This window comes from Musa acuminata, chromosome BXJ2-10 (genome assembly GCF_036884655.1).
Source record: "Musa acuminata AAA Group cultivar baxijiao chromosome BXJ2-10, Cavendish_Baxijiao_AAA, whole genome shotgun sequence".
Lineage (NCBI taxonomy): Eukaryota > Viridiplantae > Streptophyta > Magnoliopsida > Zingiberales > Musaceae > Musa > Musa acuminata.
The window spans coordinates 34854410-34875767 of record NC_088347.1 but is presented as its reverse complement, the minus strand read 5'-3'; the positions used below and the strand labels follow the sequence as shown (position 1 = coordinate 34875767).

The window sequence follows — 21358 nt, the reverse complement described above, 5'->3', positions numbered from 1 at the left end:
GAGAGAAATATATTTTACACAATGTGATTATTATCGATCAACCACATGACCTTCGCGATGTTGCATCCTCATTTCCGCTGTATTTTATACTGGTCAGAGTATGGCCTTTTTCTAGTGTCTAAAATTTAGATGGTATTTTTATATTGATCCTATCCAGAGCTACTATTAACAATAGATAAAGAAATGTGTTGTCCTTCTCCAGTTGCTTAACACACTTGTTTTCTTTTTATCTTTTTTTTTGGGTTCTTTTCATTGCCCGTATCAGAATGAATTTGCTATACCTTCAGAAATATAATAATAACGTATATTCCACTAAAGAACATCAGCTGGACAATTGTATTTGTTTGCCCTTTAGATATATATGGTGGAATTTGTTACTCTGTTTTCTCAAAATTGAAAAGACTTGTAAAAGGAAAGCTTATAAAAGGTTTAGAAAACACATAAAGATGCCATAACTTTTTGTAGTCCTTTGTCTTTATAATGACTTGATGAAGGAAAGTTGATGTTGAAGTCAACTCATCGTAGTTCGAGGTGACTGGCTTGATTTGGGAAGGGTTGATCTCGGAAGAATTTGGATTTGGAATATTGAGATTGATAAAAGTTAGTTAAGTTGACATGTCTTTGACCTGTCAAAGTCTAATTATTTTAAGGAATCTTACATATATATCCTTGTAAAATTTTAAATAGTATATACTATTACAAATTTTAATATAGCTTATATCATCCTCCACAGCTATTAACATCCATCCAAAAAAGAGTTAATTTTATTTGAGTTTATAAAATACATAAAATATTTTCTATTTATCTTAATGAGTTTTCACAGAATATTTGGTATAAATAAGAATATTTGGGGATTATTTATATATATAGGCGTTAGGTGATATTTTAAAATCTCGAGGGACCAATATGAAATTTTGATAGGAGCAGAGGGATGTAAACAAAATCGACCTTTTTGTTATTTCTTTTATTTGTTAATATCACAGTGTCATGCTTCCCACTTTCCATAGGCTCTTCTCAATTCCCACTACTCGCCCCTCTTCTTCCTGATGTATTCACTACGCTTTTTCTATATATATTAGGCCTAAACTAGCATCGAGAGCCAATGAACTCTCTTCCTCGATTTTTCCCTCCATCTCCTTACCCTTTGCCTCCGATTTATCACTTGCTTCGTCGATCCAGGCAACGTTCCCTAGTCCGGTGAGTATAATGGAGGAATCCCCCTTTGCTTGATCGTGGTTGTGCTACTTCTTGTTTGAAGCCTGATGAATCCTTCATTTCTGCCGCTCTTGCACTTGATTTCCTACTTGTATGGTTCGACTTTGACTCGGCTATCAAATTGGTTGATTGTGTAGGTTTCAACGGTGTGCCGTGGGAGGCAGATCCGATCGTTTGGTGACTCCATTATTGAAGGTGACATCTTTTTTCCTTCATTTCTGCTGTTTGCATCAGCTCGGTAGGACTTCAAATCTGTTTCCTCTGACGTTATTCTATTTATGTGTGTACACAGTCTGGAACTGGGGTAACAAGGTAACGGATGGCTCTGAGTTTGCTACACGGAATGCTCCATGCTACAATTTTTGAAGCAGACTCGCCGAAGAATCCGGGCAGAGCTTCAGGTGGTGTTCGGAAGTTCCTCCGCAAGGTACAAACTTTGATTGTGATGAATACCAGCTGAACTCAGGTCTTGCCACTTCTGATCTTTATTTGTTATTATTCTTTGTGCTTTTATTGTCGACCTTTTTTAGCGTGACTTCCGCATATCTTCCGGTCTCCTTAAAAACGCACAGTAAACACATGATGATACGTGTGCTTTCTGGAATAAATGAATTTGACACTACTTGTCTCTAGATTTCAATAAACCAGTTTTAGTGTTGCACTCTGCATAGAAATCCAGTTTAGGAAACATGATATGCTTTACAAAGTCAGAAGCTTTCTTGTAAATCCTTTTCATCGAATTAGTTGAAGAACAGACATGATCAGTTTCTGGAGCCTTGAATACACTCAAGACTTTTCAGATACATTGTTCATTCAAGTCTTTTCAGCTTTCAGTATTTAACTTATCTTGTAACACCCAACACAAAGGTTTTAATACTGTCTTAATATTGGTTTACACAATTTCTTGTATTGGAAATAAACAAGAATGCCGAGCATTATACTGAACTACACCTCTCAGTTTTAGTGGAAAAATAATAAAAGTAAATGCTACAGGATAAAAAGTTGTATGGTCCGTTACCACCAGAACAGTAGAACATTCTATTCTCTTTTGATTGATGAAAATTATTTTGTTGACTGGTTATTTTGATTAGCCAAGAACAGACAGTCATTGTAGCATAAAATTATGGATTTCTTGTGTCACATTGTTTTGTTATCTTTTTTTTTTAATCTTCTAGTGGTTGTCTGCACCTTGAAACTCTTCTAACAGCTTGTTGGAGATCTAAAAACTACTGTCGGTCATGGCGAGAGCTATACTCAGCTTTATGCTACTATTGGTTTGGAGGAGGCTCGAGTTGGTCGGACCAGAATGATTCCTGATGAACCTGTTAATCGACACTGGTATGAGACTTTTCGCATATACTGTGCCCATATGGCAGAAAATGTCATCTTCACTATTGAAGTTGGCAATGCTGTTGGAACATCACTGACTGGAAGGGCTTATTTGCCTGTCACTGAGATCCTCGTTGGTGAGGAGGTTGACAGTTGGCTTGAGATATGCGGCGAAGACCGGAACCCTGTTGGAGATGCTAAGATCCATGTGAAAGTGCAATATTTTGATGCTTCAAGAGACTGTAACTGGGCAAGAGGTGTACGAAGTGTTGGGAGGACATTTTTTATGCAATTAGTAATATTTCTGATGCTTCAAAATATTGATGGGAGAGGTGTACACAGCAATCTTGATGCTTCAAAATCTTGCTGATGGGAGAAACTACGAGCCTCGTAGGTGCTGGGAGGACATTTTTGATGCAATTAGTAATGCACATCATCTGATATACATGGCCAGTTGGTCTGTGCACACAGAAATCACACTGATAAGAGACTCCAAGATGCCAAAACCTGGTGGAGGTATCACACTTGGTGAGCTCCTTAAGATGAAGGCAAATGAAGGTGTTCGAGTTCTTATGCTTCTCTGGGACGACAGAACCTCAGTAGGATCGGTGAAGAAAGATGGTCACATGGCAACCCACAATGAGGAAACTGCAAACTATTTCCGCAACACAACCGTGTACTGTGCTTTGTGCCCTCGATATCCTGATGATGGTGGACGCTGTGCTAAAGGTATGCGAATTGCCGCCATGTTCAGCCATCCTCAGAAAATTGTTATTGTTGACCACGAGATGCCTAACAGAAGTTCGAGGCAGCAGAGGATTGTGAGTTTTGTTGGGGGAATAGACCTTTGTGAAGGGAGGCATGACACACAATTCCATTCTCTGTTCAGGACGTTGGACACAGCTCATCATGAGGACTTCCATCAGCCAAATTTTCGAGAGGCTTCTATGAAAAAGGGTAGACCGAGAGAGCCTTGGCATGATATCCATTCACGGCTGGAAGGGCCCGTTGCTTGGGATGTTTTATTCAATTTTTAGCAGTGTTGGAGAAAGCAAGGAGGAAAAGATGTTCTTGTGCAGCTACAAGATCTCTCTCACGTTATCATTCCGCCTTCCCCTGTCATTTTCCCAGAGGACAGAGAGACTTGGAACGTGCAGCTTTTCAGATCCATTGACGGAGGTGCTGCTTTTGGCTTTCCTGACACTCGCAGAGGATGCCACTAGAGCTGGGCTTGTTAGTGAAAAGGATAACACCATTGACAGAAGCATTCAAGATTCCTAGATAAATGCCATCCGTAGGGCGAAGAACTTTATCTTTATTAAAAACCAGTACTTCTTTGGTAGCTCTTATGCATGGAAAGCTGATGATATCAAGCCTGAGGAAATCGATGCGTTGCATCTGATCCCCAAGGAGCTATCTCTGAAGATTCTGATCCCCAAGGAGCTATCTCTGAAGATTGTTAGTAAGTTTGTATACTGACATCACGCAATCTCTCCGGGCAAAAGGAATGGAAGCTAATCCAAAGGACTATCTGACCTTCTTCTTAGGGAATCGGGAGGTAAAGAAGAGTGGTGAATACGAACCTGAGGAGCACCCACAGCCACATACGGACTACAGCAGGGCTCAGGAGGCCAGGCAGTTCATGATCTATGTTCATACGAAGATGATGATTGGTATTCTTCTTAACACTCATATTTACTAGCTCTATGCATTTGACGGTTTTCTTTGCGAAGAACACTAGGTGCTTTTCGTCCACAATTCTTGTTGTAGACCGTGATATAATCATCGCCTGATTCAAATCAAGCATAATCATATATAGTTTTATCCTGCAACAATTAGCACTTCACGTTTTGGTAATGCAAACTCTTTTTTGTTCAGTCACATTACTAGTTCATACTATAGAATCTTTCTTTGCATCCTTTATGGATGCAAATTGTTTTATTCTTAATCGAGCATTTCCAGGTACCAAAGCCCATCAACATCTGATCTATTTCATGCTAATCTAAATCAGATCTTACATAGGCTTGAGTGTTTATTGAACTGTCTCCATTCAAGTGTTAATGAAATCTTAATTACCCCAAACTTTTGCTTTCAGATGATGACGAGTATATTATAAATGGGTCTGCCAACATCAATCGGAGGTCAATGGATGGAAACAGGGATTCTGAGCTTGCTATGGGAGCATACCAACCATTTCGTCTGTCAACTAGAGAGCTGGCAAGGGGACAGATCCATGGTTTCAGGATGGCTCTTTAGTATGAGCACCTTGGATTGCTTGATGATGTCTTCCTCCACCCAGAGAGCTTGGAGTGTGTGCAGAAGGTTGACAGGATCGCAGACAACTACTGGGATCTGTATTCCAGTGATAATGTTGGAGACCATGACCTTCCAGGACATCTTCTAAGCTATCCTACAGAGTTACGGATGAAGGGGTGGTGACAGTTGCCTGGGATGGAATTCTTCCCGGACACCAGGGTTCGTATCCTCGGCGCATAGTCTGACCGTCTACCACCCATCATCACCACATAACTGCACCATATTCTTGCTTTCGTGTATTTGCTTAGTAGATTATGGCATTTGCTTGAATAAGAGAATAATAAAACTTGTCAGATTTGGGCTTTTGCTTGTTTTATCTATTTGACCTTGTGTCTCTCTAGCTTGTTCCTGTAATATAATGTTGCGGTGGATTCAGCATGGTTGCTTCAGGTTAGCTCAGCACTTCCTGTAATCCTTACATTGTGATATCAACGTTAGTATTCCTTGCTTTTTGACCTTTTTCTTGACTTCTGTGCTGATAGAATAAACTGCGAGGTTGCAATCACCGGTGTTCTTCGACTTCCATCCCTTTGCCTATTCTACATCGGCACCTACAGGAAACCTGAACTCCTTGGGACTGAGACAGGAGAAGCACATATCAATAATCAAGTAAGATGAATTCATATCTTATGTTCTTATTATTAAATGATAATGATAGAATGTTAGGTCTTTCACGTACTTGCATTTGTTTAGCCTGCTTTAATCAAGTACATTGCTACATGTAGATGTTAAAAGCTTCTTTTAGAATCCACTAACAAAAATGGGAAATAACCAAATCAAACATGTGTTTCATGTGGAACCCAACCGACCAACTTGCTCAACTTGATTGGCATCCTAAAACTGTCCCATATGTCATGCCAAGCGAATAGGAGAATTATGCAATACGTCTCTTAAAGTAGCTGTGCGTTTAGAATAGTGATAGCGTCTACTTCTTTTTCCCATGTATTAAGATGTCAAAAGTAGTGAACTTTATGCTGAGATATCAGGCATTTAGCTGAGATATCACGTACTTCCTTTTCTTCGAATACAAGCAGAAAGAATCCTACGAGGATTCAGAATTTTCTGAACCCCAAGTTTTTACTATTTTACCAGCTCCTCAGTATCTTGTTGTTTGATTTGGTTATTTCCCATTTTTGTTAGTGGATTTTAAAAGAAGCTTTTAACATCTACATGTAGCAATGTACTTGATTAAAGCAATAAATTTGATTAAAGTAGGCTAAACAAATGCAAGTACGTGAAAGACCTGACATTCTATCATTATCATTTAATAATAAGAACATATGATATGAATTCATCTTACCTGAACACGGTGGTGAAGATAGGTTTTCATCCTATGATCTGGAATAATTTGTTAAAGTCTTTATCAGTTAAATTAGTTTGTATCTTTCAAAACAAATTAAGATAAAGATTTAAATTCTTAACCTAAAATAAGTGGGTTAAATATTTTGGTATAATATTAGATTAATGGATCGAATAATCATTTTAGACCTATATTTTAGATATAAAAATTCATCTTAAACTGTGCTTTGGCATTCTTCCAGTTCTGATTTATATCAAAGGCATATCTTTCATTATTGCACACCAATAATGGCAGCTGGTGTGTCTACATCTTTGAGTGGTCGATTGCACGCGGATGCAGATAATGCAATTAGTTTGTACATCTGCTATCAGATGACTGTTCACACCTTTTTGCGTTTGTCGCCCGCCTCAAAAAGCTGCATCCCTTTGTCTCACCCTTCTGTAGAGGGGACGCCTGATGGGTGGGATGACTGATTTCAACTAGGAAGGTGACCACGAATCTTATCCTACTTATTTCTGAATCTGTTTAATTGTTCGATTACATTAATACATCATCTATTAGCGTCTAATCTAGATTTAATTATTAATGTCATAATCTGATTTAAAGCTTGATTTAAAAGTTCTGTTAACATAAGTGACGGATCTTCTCTTTCCGTTTCCATCTCATATCAAAATGTTACTTTGAAATTGTATTGCAATATTTATAATTTTGTAGAATTTCATATCAAACTGTTAGACTTTGAAATAGTATTACAATATTTATGTTTTTGTAGAATTTCATATCAAACTGTTAGACTTTGAAATGGTATTGCAATATTTATATTTTTGTAGAATTTGTATTCCAAAGATGCCAATCAAATCTTTTAGCGTAGAAGACATGATAGCTGTGAACTAGGGGTCAAAATGGGCAGCGGAGGTTCCAAGCTGGGTTCTACTCTGTGCAATTGACCCGGCATCTTATGGACTTCAGGAATTAGGACACGTATCGGAGGAGAGAGAAAATATATTTTACATCATGATCATTGTCGGTTGGCATCGTCATCTCAAACTGTGGCTTTTTTTTGGATATTCCTACTTGTTGGATCAAACGAAGATCTCAAATCGAGGAAGTTCTTATTATTGATCTTATCCGGAGCTATTAATTATTGATAACTAAAGATTTATAGTTCTTTATCGTTATAAAGACTAGTGGAACAAGGTGACTGGTAAGGCCGATTCATCATGTTTGGACTTTTGACGATTATGTTCTAGAAAGTTTGGATTTGGGCGTTAGTCGATCAAAATTGGATTTACAAATATCTTTGACTCGTCAACGTCTAATTATATTTTATTTACAGTATCTTTCTTTACACATGTATTCTTGTAAATTTTGAAAATAACTAGTGTGCCATTACAAACTTCGACATATTGACATGGCCATATATTCTTCGTATATAGCACAGTTGTTCCTCTCTAAATGAATCTAATTAATTAGTTTACCTGAATTAAAATGGGTCATAAAAATATAAAAAAAATATTATTTTTTAAAAACTAAGAACACTTATTTGTATTGAGCTAATTAAGTAGTACTCCATATCTCCATATAGTTAGTTACCTTTAATATTTTAATTTTTATATTTTAATAATTATATTGATATTTTTATAATTATAAAAATAAAATATTTAGATTTTATTTTAATATCGTTGATTTTATTAACAGAAATATTAAATCAAATGATAAAAAAATAATTTTAATGTTTCAGTTTGGGATGATTGTAACATCATTTAAGGTTACGAATAGTTGTCATGGATAAGGAGAGTGATATCGTTTAATAATTATATTGACATTGATGCGGATCTAGTTAATGCTATCGTTTATTATCATCGATGTTGTTCGTTATCATCAATTAAAATATTAAAGTTATTTTTTATTTTTTAGTATTAATAAATCTAAGTATTTTATTTTTATAATTATAAAAAATATATATATATATATTTTTAAATAGAAGAAAAAATACTAAAGATAACTAATTAAATTAACTAATATAATATGTAATTATAAAAAAATATATTTTTTTTTAAATAGAAGAAAAAAATACTAAAGATAACTAATTAAATTAACTAATATAATATGTAATTAGCACCTCCCTGTCCGTTGTTATTTTTCTTATTTTCCATATCAAAATCCTCGTTCGCACTTCCCACGGGGCTCGTGAGCTCCGCCCACCACTACTCCTTCCGGATCGACTCGCTCGCTCTCTTTCCATCTATAAAGCCAAGTTTCAACGCCTGGTCGGCAGAGGCTGCGATCTCTCTTCCTCCATCTCCCTTCCCCGTCACACCGGATCTATCACTCGCTTCCCCCGATCCCAGCGCCGATCCCTACTCGGGTGAGTACACTGGAGATATCCCTCTTTCCTCGATCATGATTGCCCCAAACATCGTTCATTCTTTTTTCTATTCTGGGTTGTTTGTAATCTGATAAATCTAACTTTGATTGTCTAAGTGCGAATTTACATGGCTTCCGAGCTCGGATCCGTCTTGTTTCGATGGCTACTCTTCTTTTTGTTTTCGACTTTTCTTGAGCTAAATTAGATCCCTAAAGTAGCTTGATAGGGTACTTGTGTTCTTTGACTTTGAATGGGCTACACGATTTGGTTTTGCTTACATCAAGTAGGTTAATTGTGTTCGTGTCAACAGTGCCGCGGGACTTGAGGCCTTTGTTTGAGGCAGATCTGTTCTCTGGTGCTTCCATTCTTGAAGGCTTTCCTTTTCCGTCAGCTCAATTGGAGTTTAGGCATATATCCTCTGACGTTTTTTTATCTTTTTTTATTGTGTGCGTGCGTGGAAATTAGGTAAGAAGGTAACAGATGGCGCAGATTCTGTTACATGGAACACTCCACGCTACAATTTTTGAGGCAGAGTCCCTGACGAATCCACACAGAGCTTCAGGTGGTGCTCCGAAGTTCCTCCGCAAGGTAAATCCTCTCGTCATGATGATACTAGCCAACTGAGGTCTAGTCACTTTTAATCTTTTATGTGTCATCTTTCTCTGTGCTTATATCGTTCACTTGACATGCTCTGCTTGTTGATCTCTGCATGGTTATATGAGCTCTCTTTTCAAAATTTTCATTTCAACTTGTAGATGTGATCTTGCATCTGTTTTTATATGATTATAAATTGCTTCAGAAAGTACATTTTACTGGTAGATTTTTTCTTTGAACTGGCTTGAGGAGATTGTGTTTATTGGGTTATATGTTCATCCAAACATGAGACACCAATTTACATAAAAAACCAGCACTTCAGAACCTTTCTAAAGCCAAGAAGCAAATATCCTTGGTTTAGTTTTAGAAGCTTTTTTAGATTCTTTTTGAAGTTTACTTTGGAAGTGCTGTTTATGTTTATATATAGCATTTGAGACTATTTGGGACTTTCTTTTGCTAAGAAATATGAGTGCAGGAATCTTACATGGTCATGTTTAATCACTCCTTTTAGGGTGTTGTACAACTGAGAAAGGAAAACTGGGAGAAAATAGTCAATGGAACTAACGAAGCAAAAGCTTTTGCACAATTACTGCTTGCTGCACATTTTTTGACACATTTAGGAGCCTATATACTGTACACAAATTGATGATTTTCTTTGCACATTAAGGTAGACAAGAACTATTAGTTTATATCTTGGTCTTTCCAAGTATATGTTCTGATCTCCTTAATAAAGTATTTCTCCTAGTCATATTGCTCCTAGTGTAACATATAAAGGAACTCTTCTCCAGTAAACACATGATGATACATTTTGTTTCCTTTACCATTAGACCCAGTAAATACTGTTATTTTAAACCATGCCTAAGACAACTTATCCTCTTTCCCTCTTGTTCCTGTTCCTCTTTATCACTGAGAATTATTTTATTGGTTAATTATTTTCTAGCGAAAAACAGGTTATCATTGTCAGATACAATTATAGATTTTTTTTTGTCTTGTAATGTTTGATATATATGTTAAACTCATTGTTTTCTTATTGTCTTTCTTTCATTTTTATCTTCTAATTCTTGTGTACACCATGAAATGCTTCTAATAGCTTGTTGAAGGTATCGAAGACACTGTTGGTATCGGCAAGGGGTCTTCCAAACTTTATGCTACTATTGATTTGGAGAAAGCCCGAGTTGGTCGGACCAGAATGATCACAAATGAACCAGTTAGTCCACGTTGGTACGAGTCTTTTCACATATACTGTGCCCACATGGCAGCGAATGTCATCTTCACTGTTAAGTTTGACAATCCTATTGGGGCATCACTGATTGGAAGAGCTTATTTGCCTGTCATGGAGATCCTTGATGGTGAGGAGGTGGACAGATGGCTTGAGATATGTGATGCAGACCGGAACCCTGTTGGAGATGCTAAGATCCACGTGAAAGTGCAATATTTTGATGTTTCAAAAGACCGCAACTGGGCGAGAGGTGTACGAAGTGCAAAGTATCCTGGAGTCCCTTACACATTTTTCTCTCAGAGACAGGGTTGCAAAGTAACGCTTTACCAAGATGCGCATGTCCCTGACGACTTCATTCCACAAATTCCTCTTGCTGATGGACGATACTATGAGCCCCATAGGTGTTGGGAGGACATTTTTGATGCAATTAGTAATGCACAACATCTGATATACATCACAGGTTGGTCTGTGTACACAGAGATTAGATTGATAAGAGACTCCAAGAGGCCAAAACCTGGTGGAGATGTTACACTTGGCGAGCTCCTTAAGAGGAAGGCTAGTGAAGGTGTTCGAGTTCTTATGCTCGTTTGGGATGACAGAACCTCAGTAGGATTGCTGAAGAAAGATGGTCTTATGGCAACCCATGATGAGGAAACTGCAAACTATTTCCGTGACACAGACGTGCACTGTGTTTTGTGCCCTCGAAATCCTGATGATGGTGGAAGCTTTGTTAAAGGTCTGCAAATTGCCACCATGTTCACACATCATCAGAAAATTGTTATCGTTGACCACGAGATGCCTAACAAAAGTTTGCAGCAGCGGAGGATCGTGAGCTTTGTTGGGGGCTTAGACCTTTGTGACGGAAGATATGACACACCATTCCATTCTCTGTTCAGGACATTGGACACAGCTCATCATGATGACTTTCATCAGCCAAATTTTGGAGAGGCTTCCATACAAAAAGGCGGACCAAGAGAGCCTTGGCATGATATTCATTCACGGCTGGAAGGGCCCATTGCTTGGGATGTTTTATTCAATTTTGAGCAGAGATGGAGAAGGCAAGGAGGAAAAGATGTTCTTGTGCAGCTGCAGGATCTCTCTGACATTATCATTCCGCCTTCCCCTGTCATGTTCCCAGAGGACAGAGAGATTTGGAACGTGCAGCTTTTCAGATCCATTGATGGAGGTGCTGCTTTTGGCTTTCCTGACACTCCAGAGGATGCCGCTAGAGCTGGGCTTGTCAGTGGAAAGGATAATATCATTGACAGAAGCATTCAAGATGCATACATAAATTCCATCCGTAGGGCAAAGAACTTTATCTATATTGAAAACCAGTACTTTCTTGGTAGCTCTTATGCATGGAAAGATGATGGCATCAAGCCTGAGGAAATTGATGCATTGCATCTGATCCCTAAGGAGTTATCTCTGAAGATTATTAGTAAGATTGAAGCTGGGGAGCGCTTCACCGTCTATATTGTGGTTCCAATGTGGCCAGAGGGTATGCCAGAAAGTGCATCTGTTCAAGCAATCTTAGATTGGCAGCGGAGGACAATGGAGATGATGTATACTGACATTGTACAAGCTCTCCAGGCAAAAGGAATTGAAGCTAATCCGAAGGACTATCTGACCTTCTTCTGCTTGGGAAATCGAGAGGTAAAGAAGAGTGGAGAATATGAACCCTTGGAGCACCCACAACCGGACACTGACTACAGCAGAGCTCAGGAGGCCAGACGGTTCATGATCTATGTTCATACAAAGATGATGATTGGTATCCTTCTCGACACTCATATTTACTAACTGTATGCATTTAAATGTTCTCTTTTGCAAAATATGTACCTGGTTCTTGACATCCACAGTTGATACAATTCTGAAAATTCTTGATGTGGATCATTATATAATTATCACCTGATTTTAAACAACCTGAGGCAAATCTGAACAATTCTTGTTCTAGTTTTGTTAGATCTTTATGTCTTTTTTTGGTCCTGGTAGCTGAACCAAGAACCTGATACAATCTAGGCTGCATTAAGGTCATTTTTTCTTCAAGTATCCGAATATTGGTTAGTTCTCAGACTGACTCTTGGTTGGTTGCGAGATGAAAATAATATAGGCTAAAGGGGAGGAAATTCTGTGATCTTAGAATGTGTCACCAATAAAATAAAGGTTTTATGAAAATAGCACAATTTCTGAATTTGTCATCACCATTAAGTTGTAAAAAGGATTTCATAGTAATCGAAAATTGTCTAGTTTTTTATGATGTTTTTGAAAAATTAAGTTGCTTAGAAAATAGGTTGCTTGGTGCCTACTCATAACTGGAGTTCAATGCACTTGGGGATTTAAATACAAGTCAGATATTAGTAACCCATGGCCTACCAATACCATAAGGTATCATAAAAAAAAGTAATAGCAAAATAAGAAAAAGGGAAAGCATCGAGGTGTATGTTTCGGTACCGGAACTTGGTCGGACCAGTAAATATTGGTAGCTATATATTAATCTTGATGCTGGTTGAACTCTCATTGCACTCGTTAAGTGTTAAAGAAAACTTAATTACTCCAAACTTTTGGTTTCAGTTGATGATGAGTATATCATAATTGGTTCGGCCAACATCAATCAGCGGTCAATGGATGGAAGCAGAGACTCTGAGATTGCTATGGGAGCGTACCAACCATATCATCTGTCAACTAGGGAGCCGGCAAGGGGACAGATCCATGGTTTCCGGCTGGCTCTTTGGTACGAGCACCTCGGAATGCTTGACGATGTCTTCCTCCACCCAGAGAGCTTGCAGTGTGTGCAGAAGGTTAACAGAATCGCTGACAAGTACTGGGATCTCTATTCCAGTGAGACTTTAGACCGTGACCTACCAGGACATCTTCTAACCTACCCCATCGGAGTCACCAGCGATGGGATGGTCACGGAGTTACCTGGCATGGAGTTCTTCCCTGACACCAGGGCCCGTGTCCTCGGCGCCAAGTCCGACTACTTACCACCCATCCTAACCACTTAATTGTTGATGTTATCACTTCTTGCTTCCATGTATCTGGTTCTTCTCAATTATAGCAGTTGTAGCGAGGGAGGGAAAGATGCCATTTGCTTGGAGACTGTTTGTGGAATCCACTTGCTTGGAGACACTTAGTTTCCAGTTAACCTTGTGTCAGATTTGGGCTTTTGCTATAATATGTTCTAGTACGACATACAATATGCTCATCAATCGAACTTGTGTGTCTCTCTAGCTTTCTGTTCCTGTAATCTAATGTTGTGCTGGATTCAACATTACCATGCCCTTCTTTTCTTGACCTTTTTCTCATATTATACATTGTGCTGTCGCTCAGTGGTATTCTTGTACTTCCATCTCTCTGCCTGTTCTCGTTGCCCTGTGCATGTTGTCACTGTCATCACAGAATAATCCCGTGTTTGCATATCAATTGTCTTAAATCCTGACTCTCGTCTACTCTCTCCCATTTCATTCGAGATTTCCACCGCTCTTTTGGTCTCTGTCAACAAAAGCACGAGCCACTCGAGCCTTCTTGCCACTTTATCACGCAAAAGAAAGTAGCTGAAGAGAGCGCATTAGGTAAGGCAGCAGCTGCAGGAGGAGGAAGAAGGCAACCTCTAATGGAGCATCCAAGCAACAACGACGTGTCCCCTAAGCTTAATCGCTGTTGGTGCATCTCTTTTAACATCATAAAGAAAAGATAAGATTCAGAGTCTCGTGCCTAATAAGAATGATCACACTCACTCCTCTTTGGCCTTTAATGACGCCCTTCGTCCAAGTTCTATGTGAAGATTCCCGGAACGTTCCCCCTCCCGGTTATGGTGTTCACATTACCCATCACCGAACTCGGATGTCGGTCAAGTAGTTGAATCGAAGTCTTAAACTACTCACATAATTCTCGCTTTTCCAAGTGGATAACTCCACTCTTCACCATTGTGTCACGATGCATTGGTGAAAGAGAAGATGACGGAGGACATGTTGGCAGCATCTCATCTTTTCTAGAAGACGACTCCGTCAAAACCCGCCTACCGAACGTATTGTTTGATTACACTCTCTCAGTGTCTTCTTGCTTGGACTATATAGCATTGCAGCTTCACATGTCACGGCCCTCACACGGATACCGTTCTTCCTCCTTATGTCTTCTTCCTCCTCTCTCATCGCCTCGCATGGGGTGGCTCTGGCCACCGCTGTGGCTGTCTCCGGTGCCGTGATCATCCTCGCCATCTGCCGCCAGAAGCCCTTCTCCGCAGCCGTCAACCGCAGCTCCACCCCCCCCTGGTGCCACCCTCGCTCCTGCGTGCCCTCCTCCGGTACGCCCTCCGACCTTTCTCCGTGTCGGTCTGCTTCTTTGATTTCAATAGACGAGCTGACACCGTTGTTGCGCAGAGGGGAGGAAGAGGGAGAGGGCGAACGGGAAGCAGCAGCGGAAGAAGAGGGTCCAGTTCGCGGCGGAAGTGGAGGAGCTCGGCGGGAGTTCCCGCAATGAGACGGCGGCGGAAGTCCCACGGCCACCACGAGGAGAAAGGCGGGAGGCGCGAGGGATGCCGGCGAACAGGGTGGCCCTGTACAACGGAATTCTCAGGGATCGGGTGATGCAGCGGACGGCCTGCAGCTACTGATCGCTCCAAATCTACTGTGTAATGCCTCCCTGTAACCTTGTAATCTTCCGAGGAAGGGAAGAATGAACTCAGGCGTACGACGCTTGGAGATTCGTGCAATCAACTGTTTCTTTGCTTGTGCATAAATTATGGGCCATCCGATCATAATCAGAGGGTCGAAAGAGGAGGAGGTTGAACGGGTCTCTCCCTCTTTACTTCTCGTCAGGATGACGCCACAGGCAACTTGCTCTTGTTTTGTTGTCCTGCTCGGTGGAGCAGACACCGCTGGCCACTCCCTGTTGGCGTCAGCGTGAGAGCAAGAGGGTCGCTGTGGAGGGGGAGTCGGCTCCGCCGTCGACGTCCCTCCCGCCACCCTTAGCCATTTGTTTATGGCAGCAGCAGCAGCAGCGTCGTTGCTGCTACGATCACCACCTCCTGACGCAAACGGTGCACCATTCTGCGTCGGACAGCTCGTGAGGCCATCGATGGCGTCGATGCCCGCCACGTCCACAGGGAGGAGGTGGGTCCCAAATCCAAATGGCGTGGGCCCCATCCACATCTGATAACCTGCAAGTGTCTCTCCCTCGGCGTCCTCCGGGAGATGGCATATTGCAGCATTCAATTCAATCTCTGGACCATCAGAAGAGCTACTTTGGCAGGATCGTGAGAAGACGACAGTGCCAGTGAGGACAAATAGAGAGGCAGAGAGGCTGCAGAGAAAGAGCAAGTGGGAGCGCATAGACCCCCTTCAGCGGAGCTGCACGACAGCAACTGATATCAAAGACGTCCGTCACCGCAAGCCTAAATCTCGGAAAGAGTATAAATCAAATTATGCTTCGTATGGCGAAAATTGAGGATCAATCAATACCATAAACAGTCGATCATGACTGATGATAATGCAGATGCTAATGAATTTTATGATATGCATACATCCTCGTCATTAATCTCTATTAGTTGACATTAAAACGCCATCAAATTGAATTTTATGATGATAAAGATATGTTAGGAGTACTTTAGATATGGTATAATCTTTATATATTTTTCTAACAAAAAATATTTCATTTTAGCCATACTTATTTTTTAGATGAACACTTCATTTGTAGGATTGCATGTCATTAAAATATGTATGAACAAATACTAATCATCTCATCATCTCAAAGGTGCTAACGATATGTTGTTGTCCACGGGAGGTCGTTTAGACTGATCCTATGGACCCCCATGGACAACAATCCATAGGAGGTCATTCAGACTTGTCTCATCTCTATCAGTTCTTGTTCTCATGGACAAAACAAAACGCTAAAAAGGAGGGCATTGAAGTTATTACAAAGAATTTCCTTAACTGGATAGGTATGAAAGTTGACTCCAATACTTACCCAAGGTCGGACCTCCTTCCTAAAACTTCTCACTCTAAACAATCTTCCGAACTAACTCGAGTGCTGGAGGGGTTGAGTCGGAAAACTCCTATCGATAGTAATTTTTATGTAAGAACCTACTAAGGAGACTAGACTCTACCTCAGCTTGACCTTAAGACCACCTTGAGTAGACCGAGACCACGTGAAGATCATCTTGGAGTCACCACACCCATGTCAAAGCTGCTGCGAAGGTTCCTCAAATGCTCCCATGCCTTCGGGTCTAGATCAAGTTAAACTTACTAAGTGTACATAAATCCCCTTAACATATGCTAGATAAGATCTAACCAGAATTACCCATTTACCTCTTGGTTGATCACTAACTTATCATATATTTTTTCTTAATTTTCTTCTTTGATTGTTTATGATCGAGATAAGATGAATATGTATACGAAAATTAAACATAAAAATATGCCATTATATTTCTCACGTAGAGAGAGATTTGTGATGGATTTTTGGATGTAGGTTTATGATGGGCCAAATTGGGCTGTGTTTGGGTCGGTGGATCGATGCCGTGCCCATTATTGATTGGACCAAGGCCTATTGTAAAGCCTATGTGGCCACGTCACCAAGGATGAATATTATATTTCTTATTCCTCATTCATTCACCTTATTTTAAAGGTGTATAATAATAATAATAATATTATTATTATTGCAGCGTGGATCGCCGCGGACACGACGACGGCGTGCAGGTGCGGCTTCCCTTGCCCAGTGAGGCGGACCACCGCGAACCTTCTTCCTCCGGCGTGTGGAAGCAAAACATGCGTCGCCTACCGAACGCGGTGCGGGCGCCGTGTCGAGGGGAGGACGGATGCAGTGCGCGCCAAGGGCAAGAAGGGGATTCCGCCTCAGTCCATCCCCCCTCTCCCTCCCCCGTCGCTTTCACGTCACCTCTCCCTTTCCTACGCCTCTCTTGCCCCCCTTCATCTATCTTCGACCCCAGCACCCATTCCACCAGCAGCGGGAAGTCTTCTTCCTCCTCCTCCTCCTCCCCCCCGCCCCCCCCCCCCCTCTGCATGTGTGGAGTGCTACTTGTGATGCTCCCGACGGTGCCTGCGAATTCCACAATTATCGCTCTCTTGTTGTTGTTGGTGGTGGTGGTGGTGTTTCTGGTGGTCGAATTGGGCTACTCGGGGTCGCTCCTGTCGTCATGGCGGCTCTCGTCAACTACGGAGGTAACGCCTCTTTGCTCCTTGCTGATGCGGTGATTTCTGTTGCTCTTTCGTCGACGAAGAGTTTCCTTTCTAGCAGCGGTTTTTGGGGATCGGACGGTTCCTTTTGCTCTTGATCTTGTCTGAGACTGGGAACCTTGCCGATCTACATCGATGCCGTAGATTTCCCTTTGTTTCTGAGATCTGCAAAATCATCATCCTTTTGTTGCTCGAACGTGTGATTCGACTGCATCTTGGGAACTCTTTGGGGTTCCCCTTGTGGTTTGAGGGTGGAGCAGATCTCTATGTTTCGCTCTACTATCTTGTCTGGTTTTGGAAGGTTTAATGCATGACAATTGGATTCTGAGTTGTAGCTTAGAACAACGCTGATATCGAGGTTTCACCGCGGGATCGTGTGCTTTGAAGCTACTATGATTCTTTCAAGTGTTTTCATGGGATCATGTTTCTGCGTTGTTGACTCGATTCGATCGACGATCGCCGTTCTTGCAGGTGGCGATGATCTCTGCCCTCTTTTCCCGGGTTCCTGCCGGTTCCTGTCTCCCGGTCGTAACGTCGATGTCTACTGCCCCCCTCGCAAGAGGGCTCGGGTCATTGCTCCTCTCGGCTTCAGCTTCAGCTTCAGAGGGAGAGAAGAGGTGGCAGCAGAAAAGCAGCAGCCACGGTCGATCGACACCCTTCCTGATGAGTGCCTCTTCGAGATCCTCAGGCGTTTGCCAGGAGAGAAGGAGAGAAGCAGCTGTGCATGTGTGTCGAAGCGCTGGCTTATGCTTCTGATCAGCATTCGTTCTTCGGAACTTGCCGCCCGGATGAAGACCACTGATGAATCAGTGAAGACACGGATGCCGGATCTTAGCAAAGGTGTTTGTGCAGAGGAGAAGGAATGTGAGAACAACGGGTATCTCACCAGGCGCCTGGATGCAGAGGAATCTACGGATATTAGACTTGCTTCCATCGCCTTCGGAAGCTGCAGCCGTGGTGGGCTGGGCAGGCTTTTCATCCGAGGAAGTAATTCAACTCGGGTCACCGATGTTGGACTCTCTGCGATTGCCCATGGCTGTCCTTCGCTTCGGGTTCTATCTTTGTGGAAGGTGCCCTTAATCACTGATGCTGGCCTTTCAGAGATTGCTGATGGATGCCCACTGTTGGAAAAGATTGACCTCTGCCAGTGCCCACAAATCTCGGACAAAGGCTTGATAGCTGTTGCACAGAAGTGCCCCAACTTGACATCTTTGACAATCGAGTCTTGCTCAAGCATCCATAATGAAGGTCTGCAGGCTATTGGGCGTTGCTGTCCGAACTTGAAGTCTGTTACTGTCAAGGACTGCATGCGTGTTGGCGATCAGGGAATTGCAAGCTTGGTTTCTTCGGCCTCGTCATCCTTGCAACGAATAAAACTTCAGACTTTGAACATCAGTGATATCGTGCTTGCTGTCATCGGTCATTATGGGAAGAATGTAATCGACTTAGCCCTTATTGACCTACAGAAGGTGAATGAGAAGGGATTTTGGGTTATGGGAAAGACTCTTGGCTTGCAGAGGTTGAGGTCCATTTCTATCACCTCTTGCAGTGGGCTTACGGATCTGGGATTGCAAGCTATTTCAAAGGGTTCCCCCTCTCTGAAGCAGCTCTTCATTTGCAAATCTGAATACCTGTCTGATGCTGGTTTGAGAGCTTTTTCAGAAACTGCAAGAGCACTTGAGAATTTGCACCTTGAGGATTGTAACCAGGTCACTCTTGTCGGTGTCAGTTCTCTGTTGAAATGCAATCCTGAGTTGAAGTCACTGGTTCTGGTGAGATGCTTGGGCATCAAAGACATCACTTTATGCCCTACCCAAATGCCATCATGCGTGTCTCTTAGGTCCCTAACAATTCATGATTGTCCCGGTGTCACTGATGCTAGCTTGCAAGCAGTGGGAAAGATCTGCCCCCAGCTACAGAACGTAGACTTGAGCGGACAAATTGGAGTGACTGATGCTTCGCTCATCCCACTGATTGGGAATTCCAAGGCAGGCTTCGTGGAGGTCAATCTTAGCAATTGTGTTAATGTGACCGATGCGTTGGTCGCTATGCTGGTCAAGTCACATGGAGACACTCTGAAGGTGTTTAATCTTGATGGTTGTAAGCAGATCACTGACAGAAGCCTACTGGCGATTGCAGATGGTTGCTCCGAGCTCGATAACCTTGATTTGTCAAGTTGCTCCATAAGTGATTATGGTGTGGCAGTCCTGGCATCAGCAAGGCAGCTTAACCTGCGCATCCTCTCTCTCGCAAGTTGCTCAAAGGTCACACAGAAGAGTCTGCCATTCTTGGGTAACATGGGGAGCTCTATGGTGGGTCTGAATCTTCAGCACTGCCGTTTGATCAGCACCTATGGGATTGGGTTGCTAGAGGAGAAGCTGTGGTGGTGCGATATCCTTTCCTAGCGCAGGGGATCTTTAGAGTCTGACCATTGAGCTTACTTTTCATGAGCTTCAGCACCAGAAACAGATCATGAATTGCAACAATCTATTTCGGCTTGTTTTTTTGGCTCGTGGCATTTGGTGGTGGGTTCTCAACTTCATCACAGATCTGGTAATCTTCCGTGGACTGTTGGCCAATCTCAAGTTTTTGCAGATGTTCTTCCGCAAGAGAACTCTGTTTTAGGGTGGCTGGCTATCCTCTATTTTGATCTCGGTGCGGAAATCACCTCACTTTATGAGTCTCATTATTGCACATGATAGATGTTTTTCGTATGATCCCAGTTATGTGTTACCAGGGAAGCATCATAAATTGCTCCTCTGGTGTTTTAGGCAATGCTTGTGGGTCAAAACTTTGAAGCTTGAAGTCAGTCAGTCTTTAGAGTTGTTCCGGTCTTGACTTTGCGTCGGCTGAGTCAATTGTGTCCGTCATTGTCTTCATTGTGGGTCTTTGCTTGGTTGCTTTTGCACGGTTCGGTTCTGATGCCTGAGATGTGTAGGATTTGGGTATGGCAGCGAGCACTACTTTGGAGCATGCCATGACAACCTCCTTGTGGTTGTTTTTTCCCCCACCAAATCCTTCTTTTGCAGGCTAATGGCGGAGGACTGTAATCTATGCAGCCGTTCTATAATAATAGACATGTTTTATGGATACATCGTGTGATTTCCATAGTTCTTCATGATTTGTCATGAAGAAATAATGATCTTTCTTTGTGATCACTGTGTGTGTGTGCCTGTGATCATAGAGTGTATGATTATTCATCTTGGCTGTAGTGTTTTGTTGCTTCCCAATTTGAGCTGCTTATATGTCACAGCTTTCTTGAGGATACTGCTCTCTGTTAATTGATGATTAGACCTCCAAAAGTTGTGTTCAGTTCATAGTTGGGGGGGAAAGGCTTCCATCATCTTCTACTGGATTAATCCGAGAAGTAATAGAAATGATCGACCCCATTCTTATCTCCAGAGATGGGATAAGCTTCGTCTTATTAATCAAGATGAGAGTTTATAACAGATCATTAATATATATATATATATATATATATCAAAGAGTCCTCGTACAAAACATTAGGAGGTGAATCACCTTTCAAAAAATCGGTATATGAGTATAGGATCATTAGGGGGTATATGAGTAAAAGAGACATGAAATGCTTGAGGGGTTCACAAGCATAGGATCATGTGTCAATACACTCAGTACGATTTGATATAACTTGATAAAGCTTGATACATACATAGCTGATCAAGTAAGACAAACCATGATCTAAACATTAGTTGGAAAATCTAAGTCAAAGATAGGGTGTCACTCAAGTCATGATTTAGAACACCACATTTCCACTTTTGGTTGGAAAATTTTTGGAAAATCTAAACATTAATTGCAAACCAAACTATATATAG

The 21358-nt window shown here is 41.5% G+C and overlaps 2 protein-coding genes and 1 pseudogene across 3 annotated transcripts; all 3 read left to right on the top strand.

Annotated features, from left to right (window-relative positions):
• The first annotated feature begins 2910 nt into the window (after positions 1–2910).
• Positions 2911–5315, top strand: LOC135625368 (phospholipase D alpha 1-like; annotated as a pseudogene).
• A 3011-nt stretch (positions 5316–8326) lies between these two features.
• Positions 8327–13568, top strand: LOC103969338 (phospholipase D alpha 1). Of its 2 annotated transcripts, XM_018819646.2 has the most exons (5): positions 8327–8528; positions 8839–8883; positions 8994–9116; positions 10213–12109; positions 12910–13568. In XM_018819646.2, exons 3-5 carry the CDS (start codon positions 9009–9011, stop codon positions 13341–13343), a joined length of 2439 nt encoding a protein of 812 aa, XP_018675191.2. In that variant the 5' UTR covers positions 8327–8528; positions 8839–8883; positions 8994–9008; the 3' UTR covers positions 13344–13568. The 2 variants fall into 2 exon arrangements, with proteins under 2 accessions (XP_018675191.2, XP_009381115.2); XM_009382840.3 differs by lacking the exon at positions 8839–8883 and having other exon boundaries at positions 8328–8528.
• Positions 13569–17032: 3464 nt separating this feature from the next.
• Positions 17033–20620, top strand: LOC103969336 (EIN3-binding F-box protein 1). Its single transcript, XM_009382837.3, has 2 exons — positions 17033–17513; positions 18000–20620. Exons 1-2 carry the CDS (start codon positions 17150–17152, stop codon positions 19931–19933), a joined length of 2298 nt encoding a protein of 765 aa, XP_009381112.2. The 5' UTR covers positions 17033–17149; the 3' UTR covers positions 19934–20620.
• The last annotated feature ends 738 nt before the right edge of the window (positions 20621–21358 follow it).

Excerpts from the sequence above, each read along its gene's own strand:
- LOC103969336 (XM_009382837.3), top strand. The coding sequence starts at position 17,150 with ATGCAGTGCGCGCCAAGGGCAAGAAGGGGATTCCGCCTCAGTCCATCC. Across the intron at positions 17,514-17,999 it reads GGCTCTCGTCAACTACGGAG|GTGGCGATGATCTCTGCCCT; the intron begins GTAACGCCTCTT and ends CCGTTCTTGCAG.
- LOC103969338 (XM_018819646.2), top strand. The coding sequence starts at position 9,009 with ATGGCGCAGATTCTGTTACATGGAACACTCCACGCTACAATTTTTGAG. Across the intron at positions 9,117-10,212 it reads CTCCGAAGTTCCTCCGCAAG|CTTGTTGAAGGTATCGAAGA; the intron begins GTAAATCCTCTC and ends TGCTTCTAATAG. Across the intron at positions 12,110-12,909 it reads TCATACAAAGATGATGATTG|TTGATGATGAGTATATCATA; the intron begins GTATCCTTCTCG and ends TTTTGGTTTCAG.